Here is a 14,184-nt window from a genome sequence, read left to right on the forward strand (position 1 = left end):
CTTTACAAATACAAATCTACATTTTTGGAACGCATTTACAAATATATTAAAATTACTTTTTTTATATGTTAAAAAAAACTGAAGAATATATTTTAAAAAGTCATTTTAACATATTTTTTACATATATTTGTAAATGCATTCCAAAAATGTAGATTTGTATTTGCAAAGACATACGGTATATTTTAAAATTTATTTTTAAAAATATATTTCATATATTTTGCAATAAAAACCCATTTCAACATGCAGTATATATATATATATTTTGAAATATTTTGAATACGGACAAAATTGTAGTATTTCAAATATATGTCAATATATTTGGGAAGAATATTTTTAAAATATATTTCAAATATTTCCATGTGGGACTTTAAACCTAAAAAACGAAAAAAATTCCCTACAGGATTTTTATGACCCTATTGGTCTCGTCTATCATAAACCCCACCCCCATGGCTGTCAGCATTTGCATACACTGAGCCACACATGACCAGCTCAGTGTACATATATGTGGCACTTGACGCACACGCCTGAGAGTGATCCTGCCACTGCAGTTCGCCTAATGCAGCTTCCTGTGATGAGGTGACAACAAAGCTGCACTGTTCTGAAACTCAGAGCAGGGTTGTCACTCTCACACAGGCCGTCCCTGCTTGCACTACAATAGAGAGACCACTGCTTGCCCCTGGATAGCCTGTCCTTGGCCAGCATGCTGCAGTGAAGGACCCTTGTGCTCCGTGTGGAAGCAGTGGTCTCTCTGCAGAAGTCCAACAAGCACCTTACTGGGTCAGAGCTCTCCGATCAGCAAATCTCATGATCCCTGATGAACTGAGATCTCGAGCTTTGACTCAGAAAGGGGGGGGGGGTGTATCTGATCTCTGCAGAGAGACCACTGCTTGCCCCTGGATAGCCTGTCCTTGGCCAGCATGCTGCAGTGAAGGACCTTTGTGCTCCGTGTGGAAGCAGTGGTCTCTCTGCAGAAGTCCAACAAGCACCCTGCTGAGTCAGAATTCTTCAATCAGCCTTTGCTCTGTTGATTGCAGATCTCTAGCTCTGACTCGGGGGGGGGGGGGGTGTTCTGACCTCTGCAGAGAGACCACTGCTTGCACCTGGAAGGTATTCAAAGGTCAGTCGGCTTTACAGAACAAATTCACTTTTGTGTTACAAATGGATATTAATTCTTAATATTCTCCACAGATCTGACTGAACCCAATCATTTTTGTACAGCACATGCCTTCCGCGCAGTATCTGAAAGCATGTACACAGGAAACGTGCTGAGAGAGCGGGGATCAGACGGGTGACGTCTCAAGAAGCAACTAGGCAACATTGATGATGGATGGAGACGGCCTGATGTACGTGTAGCCGCCATGACACCCACCTGCCCGCTTTGGTGATGATCATCTCGGTGCCGATGTCGTGGAATCTCTTCCAGAGGTCAGCGCATTGCAGCTCCACCTGGATCTCATCCATAGAGGACACCGACAGAGTCTGGGGATCGGGGACCCGAGGAGGAGCCAGATCCGGGCAGGATTCATAGGAGCAGGACGTCCTCTCCGCCAGGACCTCGGTGTCCGAGCTGGTGCTGTGCTCCGAATCTGCCGGGAGAACACAAACCGTCAGATCTGGGGACAATTATCAGCATCGCAAATAAAACCGGTCAGCGGTCCGGCGCGCACCTGTACTGGGAGCGCAAAAACTCATTGGCTGCAATCGGGGCACACGGACAGTTCTGATTTCAGAGTTACAATGACTATGGCTACACAGAGCGATCGCTGATTCAGATTGTTTACAAATCGACTTTATTCATTCCACTTCCAGAACATTCAAATGTCCAGCAGCCATGGCAATAGTACTCAGACTGTACCGGGAACTCCCAAAATCCCCCCCCCCCTGCTAATAGCAGCTTCCGGGGGGGTATTATTAAGGATTAGGAGTATGTTGGGTGGGGGGAGGGTTACACAGGGGGGTGGGGGTATCACAGAATAAGGTGTATTATACGGAGGGGTATTATTAAGGATTAGGAGTATGCTGGGTGGGGGGGAGGGTTACACAAGGGGTGGGGGTATCACAGAATAAGGTGTATTACACGGGGGGGGGGTATTATTAAGGATTAGGAGTATGTTGGGTGGGGGGAGGGTTACACAAGGGGTGGGGGTATCACAGAATAAGGTGTATTATACGGGGGGGTATTATTAAGGATTAGGAGTATGTCGGGTGGGGGGGAGGGTTACACAAGGGGTGGGGGTATCACAGAATGAGGTATACTATACGGGGGGGGGGTATTATTAAGGATTAGGAGTATGTTGGGTGGGGGGAGGGTTACACAGGGGGGTGGGGGTATCACAGAATAAGGTGTATTATACGGGGGGGTTATATTAAGGATTAGGAGTATGTTGGGTGGGGGGAGGGTTACACAAGGGGTGGGGGTATCACAGAATGAGGTATACTATACGGGGGGGGTATTATTAAGGATTAGGAGTATGTTGGGTGGGGGGAGGGTTACACAGGGGGGTGGGGGTATTACAGAATAAGGTGTATAATACAGGGGGGGTATTATTAAGGATTAGGAGTATGTTGGGTGGGGGGAGGGTTACACAGGGGGGTGGGGGTATTACAGAATAAGGTGTATAATACAGGGGGGGGTATTATTAAGGATTAGGAGAATGTTGGGTGGGGGGGAGGGTTACACAGGGGGGTGGGGGTATCACAGAATAAGGTGTATTATATGGCGGGGGGGGGGTATTATTGGAGTTAAGGGGCATTAGAATTGGGGGGGATAAAGGGGAATTATTTAGAGTAAGGGGTATTGTGGAGTGGGGGAGGGAGTACTATGGAGGATCAGGGGTATAATAATGAAGGATTTGGAGGGTGATGGGGGTATTATTGATGATAGGCGATAAAGGGGTATTATATAGAGGAATGAGGGGGTATCATATGGGGGGACAAGGGGGTATTACATGGGGGATGAGGGGGTATCATATGGGGGGACAAGGGGGTATTACATGGGGGATGAGGGGGTATCATGTGGGGGAAAAGGGGGTATTACATGGGGGATGAGGGGGTATCATATGGGGGGACAAGGGGGTATTACATGGGGGATGAGGGGGTATCATATGGGGGGACAAGGGGGTATTACATGGGGGATGAGGGGTATCATATGGGGGGACAAGGGGGTATTACATGGGGGATGAGGGGGTATCATATGGGGGGACAAGGGGGTAATTTATGGGGGATGAGGGGTATTATATATCAAGGGACAAGTCAGTATTTTATGAGGGGTATAAGAAGTATTATATTTGGGTATAACGGGGTACTATATGGGGGATGAGGTGTAAAATTTGGGGTATAAGAGGTATAATATGGGGGATGAAGGGTGTTATTTGGAGGGACAAAGGGGTATTATTTGGGTAGGTAATGGGCAATATTGATTATAAAGGGGTGGATATTGGGGGGGGGTAATATTGAGGACAGGGGGTATAATCAGGTAACAATAAGGGGGGAGTTGGGAGTAAATATCCAGCACTGGATTGGACCATGTGATCGGACACCCCAAATGTACCCCATGTACACCCCATGTACACCTCATGGACACCCCATGGACACCCCATTTACACCCCATGGACACCCCATGAACACCCCATGTACACCCCATGGAAACCCCACGTACTCCTCATCGACACCCCATTTACACCCCATTTACACCCCACGTCCTGGCAGGTATGAGAGGTATGGAAGGATCAGTAATATACACAAGGATGTATCACTGTACAGTCCGTATAATCCCAGGAAGAACACGCCCCCTTCTGACATGTCCCTCGATCCGGCACTAACTTCCTCTATTTATAGGTGGTGATCCCGCCAGAAATGCACTTCCTGCCCCGGGGTGACAACACACTGTATTGTATCTGTAGGGATAGCTGAAAACAATGTAACGGATAAGAAAAAGAAACACAAGAAGTGATCATCTCACAAGATTTCTGGCGGGATCAACAAACAGTCTATATGGAGCATAGCCACCAACAGTCTATATGGAGCATAGCCACCACCAACAGTCTATATGGAGCATAGCCACCAACAGTCTATATGGAGCATAGCCACCACCAACAGTCTATATGGAGCATAGCCGCCAACAGTCTATATGGAGCATAGCCACCAACAACCACTCTATATGGAGCATAGCCACCAACAGTCTATATGGAGCATAGCCGCCAACATACAGTCTATATGGAGCATAGCCACCAACATACAGTCTATATGGAGCATAGCCACCAACATACAGTCTATATGGAGCATAGCCGCCAACAACCTTTCTATATGGAGCATAGCCACCAACATACAGTCTATATGGAGCATAGCCACCAACAGTCTATATGGAGCATAGCCAACAACAACCAGTCTATGTGGAGCATAGCCGCCAACAGTCTATATGGAGCATAGCCACCAACAAGCAGTCTATATGGAGCATAGCCACCAACAAGCAGTCTATATGGAGCATAGCCACCAACAAGCAGTCTATATGGAGCATAGCCACCAACATACAGTCTATATGGAGCATAGCCACCAACATACAGTCTATATGGAGCATAGCCACCAACATACAGTCTATATGGAGCATAGCCACCAACATACAGTCTATATGGAGCATAGCCACCAACATACAGTCTATATGGAGCATAGCCGCCAACAACCTTTCTATATGGAGCATAGCCACCAACATACAGTCTATATGGAGCATAGCCACCAACAGTCTATATGGAGCATAGCCAACAACAACCAGTCTATGTGGAGCATAGCCGCCAACAGTCTATATGGAGCATAGCCACCAACAAGCAGTCTATATGGAGCATAGCCACCAACAAGCAGTCTATATGGAGCATAGCCACCAACAAGCAGTCTATATGGAGCATAGCCACCAACAACCACTCTATATGGAGCATAGCCACCAACAGTCTATATGGAGCATAGCCACCAACAAGCAGTCTATATGGAGCATAGCCACCAACATACAGTCTATGTGGAGCATAGCCACCAACATACAGTCTATATGGAGCATAGCCACCAACATGCAGTCTATATTGAGCATAGCCGCCAACAGTCTATATGGAGCATAGCCACCAACAAGCAGTCTATATGGAGCATAGCCACCAACAAGCAGTCTATATGGAGCATAGCCACCAACAACCACTCTATATGGAGCATAGCCGCCAACAACCACTCTATATGGAGCATAGCCACCAACAGTCTATATGGAGCATAGCCACCAACATACAGTATATATGGAGCATAGCCGCCAACAACCAGTCTATATGGAGCATAGCCACCAACATACAGTCTATATGGAGCATAGCCACCAACAACCTTTCTATATGGAGCATAGCCACCAACATACAGTCTATATGGAGCATAGCCACCAACAGTCTATATGGAGCATAGCCGCCAACAAACAGTCTATATGGAGCATAGCCACCAACAAGCAGTCTATATGGAGCATAGCCGCCAACAGTCTATATGGAGCATAGCCGCCAACAACCAGTCTATATGGAGCATAGCCGCCAACAACCAGTCTATATGGAGCATAGCCGCCAACATACAGTCTATATGGAGCATAGCCGCCAACATACAGTCTACATGGAGCATAGCCACCAACAGTCTATATGGAGCATAGCCGCCAACAACCAGTCTACATGGAGCATAGCCACCAACAGTCTATATGGAGCATAGCCACCAACAGTCTATATGGAGCATAGCCGCCAACAAGCAGTCTATATGGAGCATAGCCACCAACATACAGTCTATATGGAGCATAGCCACCAACACACAGTCTATATGGAGCATAGCCGCCAACAATCAGTCTATATGGAGCATAGCCACCAACATACAGTCTATATGGAGCATAGCCACCAACATACAGTCTATATGGAGCATAGCCACCAACATACAGTCTATATGGAGCATAGCCACCAACATACAGTCTATATGGAGCATAGCCACCAACATACAGTCTATATGGAGCATAGCCGCCACCAACAGTCTATATGGAGCATAGCCACCAACAACCTTTCTATATGGAGCATAGCCACCAACAAGCAGTCTATAAGGAGCATAGCCACCAACAACCAGTCTATATGGAGCATAGCCACCAACAACCAGTCTATATGGAGCATAGCCACCAACAACCAGTCTATATGGAGCATAGCTACCAACAACCAGTCTATATGGAGCATAGCCACCAACATACAGTCTATATGGAGCATAGCCACCAACAGTCTATATGGAGCATAGCCACCAACAGTCTATATGGAGCATAGCCACCAACATACAGTCTATATGGAGCATAGCCGCCAACAAGCAGTCTATATGGAGCATAGCCACCAACAAGCAGTCTATATGGAGCATAGCCACCAACATACAGTCTATATGGAGCATAGCCACCAACATACAGTCTATATGGAGCATAGCCACCAACAGTCTATATGGAGCATAGCCACCAACATACAGTCTATATGGAGCATAGCCACCAACATACAGTCTATATGGAGCATAGCCACCAACAGTCTATATGGAGCATAGCCACCAACAGTCTATATGGAGCATAGCCACCAACATACAGTCTATATGGAGCATAGCCGCCAACAAGCAGTCTATATGGAGCATAGCCACCAACAAGCAGTCTATATGGAGCATAGCCACCAACATACAGTCTATATGGAGCATAGCCACCAACATACAGTCTATATGGAGCATAGCCACCAACAGTCTATATGGAGCATAGCCACCAACATACAGTCTATATGGAGCATAGCCACCAACATACAGTCTATATGGAGCATAGCCGCCAACAAGCAGTCTATATGGAGCATAGCCACCAACAACCAGTCTATATGGAGCATAGCCACCAACAACCAGTCTATATGGAGCATAGCCACCAACATACAGTCTATATGGAGCATAGCCGCCAACATACAGTCTATATGGAGCATAGCCACCAACAACCTTTCTATATGGAGCATAGCCACCAACATACAGTCTATATGGAGCATAGCCACAAACATACAGTCTATATGGAGCATAGCCACCAACATACAGTCTGTATGGAGCATAGCCGCCAACAACCAGTCTATATGGAGCATAGCCACCAACATACAGTCTATATGGAGCATAGCCACCAACAACCAGTCTATATGGAGCATAGCCGCCAACAACCAGTCTACATGGAGCATAGCCACCAACAACCAGTCTACATGGAGCATAGCCACCAACAACCTTTCTATATGGAGCATAGCCACCAACAAACAGTTTATATGGAGCATAGCCACCAACAAACAGTTTATATGGAGCATAGCCGCCAACATACAGTTTATATGGAGCATAGCCGCCATCAACCAGTCTACATGAAGCATAGCCACCAACAAGCAGTCTATATGGAGCATAGCCGCCAACATACAGTCTATATGGAGCATAGCCGCCAACATACAGTCTATATGGAGCATAGACACCAACATACAGTCTACATGGAGCATAGCCGCCAACATACAGTCTATATGGAGAATAGCCACCAACAGTCTATATGGAGCATAGCCACCAACAGTCTATATGGAGCATAGCCACCAACATACAGTCTATATGGAGCATAGCCACCAACAACCAGTCTATGTGGAGCATAGCCACCAACAGTCTATATGGAGCATAGCCACCAACAGTCTATATGGAGCATAGCCACCAACATACAGTCTATATGGAGCATAGCCACCAACAACCAGTCTATATGGAGCATAGCCACCAACATACAGTCTATATGGAGAATAGCCACCAACAGTCTATATGGAGCATAGCCACCAACAGTCTATATGGAGCATAGCCGCCAACATACAGTCTATATGGAGAATAGCCACCAACAGTCTATATGGAGCATAGCCACCAACAGTCTATATGGAGCATAGCCACCAACATACAGTCTATGTGGAGCATAGCCACCAACAAACAGTCTATATGGAGCATAGCCACCAACAACCAGTCTATATGGAGCATAGCCGCCACCAACAGTCTATATGGAGAATAGCCGCCAACAAACAGTCTATATGGAGCATAGCCACCAACAACCAGTCTATATGGAGCATAGCCACCAACAAACAGTCTATATGGAGCATAGCCACCAACATACAGTCTACATGGAGCATAGCCGCCAACATACAGTCTATATGGAGCATAGCCGCCAACATACAGTCTACATGGAGCATAGCCGCCAACAACCAGTCTATATGGAGCATAGCCGCCAACAAACGGTCTATATGGAGAATAGCCGCCAACAGTCTATATGGAGCATAGCCGCCAACAACCAGTCTATGTGGAGCATAGCCACCAACAGTCTATATGGAGCATAGCCACCAACAACCAGTCTACATGGAGCATAGCCACCAACAACCTTTCTATATGGAGCATAGCCACCAACAACCAGTCTATATGGAGCATAGCCACCAACATACAGTCTATATGGAGCATAGCCACCAACAGTCTATATGGAGCATAGCCACCAACAGTCTATATGGAGAATAGCCACCAACAACCAGTCTACATGGAGCATAGCCGCCAACATACAGTCTATATGGAGCATAGCCACCAACATACAGTCTATATGGAGCATAGCCACCAACATACAGTCTATATGGAGCATAGCCACCAACATACAGTCTATATGGAGCATAGCCACCAACATACAGTCTATATGGAGCATAGCCGCCACCAACAGTCTATATGGAGCATAGCCACCAACAACCAGTCTATATGGAGCATAGCCGCCAACAACCAGTCTATATGGAGCATAGCCGCCAACAACCAGTCTATATGGAGCATAGCCAAAAAACAACCAGTCTATATGGAGCATAGCCGCCAACAACCAGTCTATATGGAGCATAGCCACCAACATACAGTCTATATGGAGCATAGCCACCAACAGTCTATATGGAGCATAGCCACCAACAGTCTATATGGAGCATAGCCACCAACATACAGTCTATATGGAGCATAGCCGCCAACAAGCAGTCTATATGGAGCATAGCCACCAACAACCAGTCTATATGGAGCATAGCCACCAACATACAGTCTATATGGAGCATAGCCACCAACAACCAGTCTATATGGAGCATAGCCACCAACAACCTTTCTATATGGAGCATAGCCACCAACATACAGTCTATATGGAGCATAGCCACAAACATACAGTCTATATGGAGCATAGCCACCAACATACAGTCTATATGGAGCATAGCCACCAACATACAGTCTGTATGGAGCATAGCCACCAACATACAGTCTATATGGAGCATAGCCGCCAACAACCAGTCTGTATGGAGCATAGCCACCAACATACAGTCTATATGGAGCATAGCCACCAACAACCTTTCTATATGGAGCATAGCCGCCAACAAACAGTTTATATGGAGCATAGCCACCAACAAACAGTTTATATGGAGCATAGCCGCCAACATACAGTCTATATGGAGCATAGCCACCATCAACCAGTCTACATGAAGCATAGCCACCAACAAGCAGTCTATATGGAGCATAGCCGCCAACATACAGTCTATATGGAGCATAGCCGCCAACATACAGTCTATATGGAGCATAGCCGCCAACATACAGTCTATATGGAGAATAGCCACCAACAGTCTATATGGAGCATAGCCGCCAACAACCAGTCTATGTGGAGCATAGCCACCAACAGTCTATATGGAGCATAGCCACCAACATACAGTCTATATGGAGCATAGCCACCAACAACCAGTCTATGTGGAGCATAGCCGCCACCAACAGTCTATATGGAGAATAGCCGCCAACAAACAGTCTATATGGAGCATAGCCACCAACAACCAGTCTATATGGAGCATAGCCACCAACAGTCTATATGGAGCATAGCCACCAACATACAGTCTATATGGAGCATAGCCACCAACATACAGTCTATATGGAGCATAGCCGCCAACATACAGTCTATATGGAGCATAGCCGCCAACAGTCTATATGGAGCATAGCCGCCAACAACCAGTCTATATGGAGCATAGCCACCAACAAGCAGTCTATATGGAGCATAGCCGCCAACAACCAGTCTATATGGAGCATAGCCACCAACATACAGTCTATATGGAGAATAGCCGCCAACAAACAGTCTATATGGAGCATAGCCACCAACATACAGTCTATATGGAGCATAGCCACCAACAACCTTTCTATATGGAGCATAGCCACCAACATACAGTCTATATGGAGCATAGCCGCCAACATACAGTCTATATGGAGAATAGCCGCCAACATACAGTCTATATGGAGAATAGCCGCCAACAAGCAGTCTATATGGAGCATAGCCACCAACATACAGTCTATATGGAGCATAGCCACCAACAACCAGTCTATATGGAGCATAGCCACCAACATACAGTCTATATGGAGCATAGCCACCAACATACAGTCTATATGGAGCATAGCCACCAACATACAGTCTATATGGAGCATAGCCACCAACAGTCTATATGGAGCATAGCCACCAACAAACAGTCTATATGGAGCATAGCCACCAACAACCAGTCTACATGGAGCATAGCCACCAACAACCTTTCTACATGGAGCATAGCCACCAACAACCTTTCTATATGGAGCATAGCCACCAACAACCAGTCTATATGGAGCATAGCCACCAACAGTCTATATGGAGCATAGCCACCAACAATCAGTCTACATGGAACATAGCCACCAACAACCTTTCTATATGGAGCATAGCCACCAACATACAGTCTATATGGAGCATAGCCACCAACATACAGTCTATATGGAGCATAGCTATGAGAAGACAAGCAGATCCACATAAAGCATTGCTGCCAATGCACAAAAGTTCATAAAGAGCGTAACCCCCCAAACATGATCCGTCTATATGGACCATAGGTGCTAACAACCAGCAAACCATCTACAGTGCATGGAGCATAGCCACTAATACACAGAGTCCACCTGGAGTATGGAGGCCAACTCAATCACCTTCTGCAGAGACTCAGAATAGGAGATATAATCAGAGATGAATAAATGAAGGAAAATCCTCAGCAGAGTGCATAGTTCCAGTACACCCAGTACTCCCAGTACTCCCAGTATACCCAGTACACCCAGTACACCCAGTACTCCCAGTACTCCCAGTATACCCAGTACACCCAGTACACCCAGTACTCCCAGTACTCCCAGTACACCCAGTACTCTCAGTACACCCAGTACACCCAGTACTCCCAGTACACCCAGTACTCCCAGTACACCCAGTACACCCACTACTCCCAGTACACCCAGTACACCCAGTACTCCCAGTATACCCAGTACACCCAGTACTCCCAGTATACCCAGTACTCCCAGTACTCCCAGTACACCCAGTACACCCAGTACTCCCAGTACACCCAGTATACCCAGTATACCCAGTACACCCAGTACTCCCAGTATACCCAGTACTCTCAGTACACCCAGTACTCCCAGTACACCCAGTACTCCCAGTATACCCAGTATACCCAGTACACCCAGTACACCCAGTATACCCAGTACTCCCAGTATACCCAGTACACCCAGTACACCCAGTACACTCAGTATACCCAGTACTCCCAGTATACCCAGTACACCCAGTACACCCAGTACACTCAGTATACCCAGTACTCCCAGTATACCCAGTACACCCAGTACACCCAGTACACTCAGTATACCCAGTACTCCCAGTATACCCAGTACTCCCAGTACACCCGGTATAGCCAGTACTCCCAGTATACCCAGTACACCCGGTATAGCCAGTACTCCCAGTATACCCAGTACACCCGGTATAGCCAGTACTCCCAGTATAAAAGTAAAGTGCAGCGCTAAAGAAAACAAAAAACAAAATAAAATAAACGCACATAAAGTCAATAAAAATAAGTCCGCAAAAATATGAGGGAGGGGGGAAGGGGAAGGCCCTAGGCCAAAAAAAAGTCTCAAAAAAAGAAGGACGACTTCAAATGCCCATATACACTGATCAAAGATGTATATACTGCGGTAGAGATGGAGTTTGAAGATGTAGTCAGGGAACAGAGGTAGATGCAATCCCCGGATCAGTGAAGATCCCCAGATCAAGGAGACAAACGTTCCACAAGACAGCAAGGAAGCAGTCACAGCTCCACCAAAGAGAAACACCACTCCTTCACTTCATATCAGCGGCATCTAGGAGGAGATACTCCTCATAAAAAGAAAAGCCCATGGTGAGGTACATTTAAAAAGCATTTATTAAATAAAACAGGATGCATCCAGAGTATATATGAAAATGCACACCGCTAGTGAATAAACATGAAAACTAGCAATGGAGGCGGAACAGGACTAACCGTCCTGTCAGATGTAGTGGCCGCCGGAGCTCCCCAGTGCTCCGACGGCGTGGCGTCAAGGCGTGCGCAGGTTCCTCCTTGCGCGTTACGTGCCAAGCACATCCTCAGAGGAAAGAACTCCCAGTATACCCAGTACACCCGGTATACCCAGTACTCCCAGTATACCCAGTACACCCAGTACACCCAGTACACTCAGTACATCCAGTACAGTCAATACACCCAGTACACTCAGTACTCCCATTACACCCAGTACACCCAGTACACCCAGTAAATTCAGTACACCCAGTATACCCAGTATACCCAACACACCGTACACCCAGTACATCCAGTACACTCAGTATACCCAACACACCGTACACCCAGAATTCCCAGTACACCCGGTATACCCAGTACACTCAGTACATCCAGAATACTCAGTACACCTAGTACACTCAGTAAACCCAGTAAACCCAGCATACCCAGTACACTCAGTACACCCCGTATTCTAAGTATACCCAGTACACCCAGTACTCCTGTACACCCAGAACACCCAGTATACTCAGTAGACCCAGTACTCCCCCTATACCCTGTACACTCATCATACACAATACACCCAGTATTCCCAATACACCCAATAAACCCAGTATACCCAGTACACCCAGTATACTCAGTACATCCAGTACACTCCATACACCTTGTACACCCAGTATTCTCAGCATATTCAGTACACCGAATACACTCAGCAAACAAAGTATACCCAGTATTACCAGTACACCCATTATGCCCAGTACACCCAGTACACTCAGTACAGTACACCCAGTATACACAGTACACTCAGTATACCCAGTATACTCAGTACTCCTAGTACACTCAGTACACCCAGAATACCCAGTACACACAGTATACCCAGTACACTCAGTACACCCAGCATACCCAGTACACTCAGTACACCCAGCATACCCAGTACACCCAGCATACCCAGTACACTCAGTACACCCAGCATACCCAGTACACTCAGTACACCCAGAATACCCAGTACACACAGTATACCCAGTACACTCAGTACACCCAGCATACCCAGTACACCCAGTACACCCAGCATACACAGTACACCCAGTACATCCAGTGTACCCAGTATTCTAAGTATACCCAGTACACCCAGTATTTCCAATACACTCAGTACACCCAGAATACTCAGTACACCCAGTACTCCCAGTATACACAGTACACCCAGCATACCCAATACACTCAGTACATCCAGTATACCCAGTACATCCAGTATACCCAGTACATCCAGTACAGTCAATGCACCCAGTACACACAGTATACCCAGTACATCCAGTACACTCAGTACATCCAGTACAGTCAATACACCCAGTACACACAGTATACCCAGTACTCCCAGTATTCTAAGTATACCCAGTACACGCAGTACACCCAGTACACCCAATATACTCAGTACACCCAGTATTCCCAGTATACACAGTACACCCAGTATACTCAGTACTCCCAGTACTCTCAGTACACCCAGAATACCCAGTACACACAGTATACGCAGTACACTCAGTACACCCAGCATACCCAGTACACCCAGTATACCCAGTTCACTCAGTATACCCAGTACACTCAGCATACACAGTACAACCAGTATGCCCAGTACACTCAGTATTCTCAGTATTCCCAGTACACCTAGTATACCCAGTACACTGCATACACCCAGTACAGCCAGTATACCCAGTACACTCCATACACCCAGTATACCTAGTACACTCCATACACCCCATACACCCAGTATACTCAGCATACCCAGTACACCCAATACACTTAGCAAACAAAGTATACCCAGTAT

At 46.6% G+C, this 14,184-nt stretch overlaps 1 protein-coding gene across 3 annotated transcripts in view; it reads right to left on the reverse strand.

Moving 5' to 3' along the window:
• TBX15 (T-box transcription factor 15) overlaps window positions 1–14,184 on the reverse strand; it is a 133,255-nt gene that overhangs the window by 45,021 nt on the left and 74,050 nt on the right. For all 3 annotated transcript variants that reach the window (XM_089662476.1, XM_089662475.1, XM_089662477.1), the window contains exon 2: window positions 1,370–1,586. In XM_089662476.1, coding sequence (XP_089518602.1) covers window positions 1,370–1,586 — 217 coding nt within the window. The remainder of the gene's footprint in view (window positions 1–1,369; window positions 1,587–14,184) is intronic.

Source organism: Staurois parvus, unplaced genomic scaffold (assembly GCF_062004578.1).
Source record: "Staurois parvus isolate SC_StPar_1 unplaced genomic scaffold, SC_StPar_1.0 ptg001480l, whole genome shotgun sequence".
Classification (NCBI taxonomy): Eukaryota; Metazoa; Chordata; class Amphibia; order Anura; family Ranidae; genus Staurois; species Staurois parvus.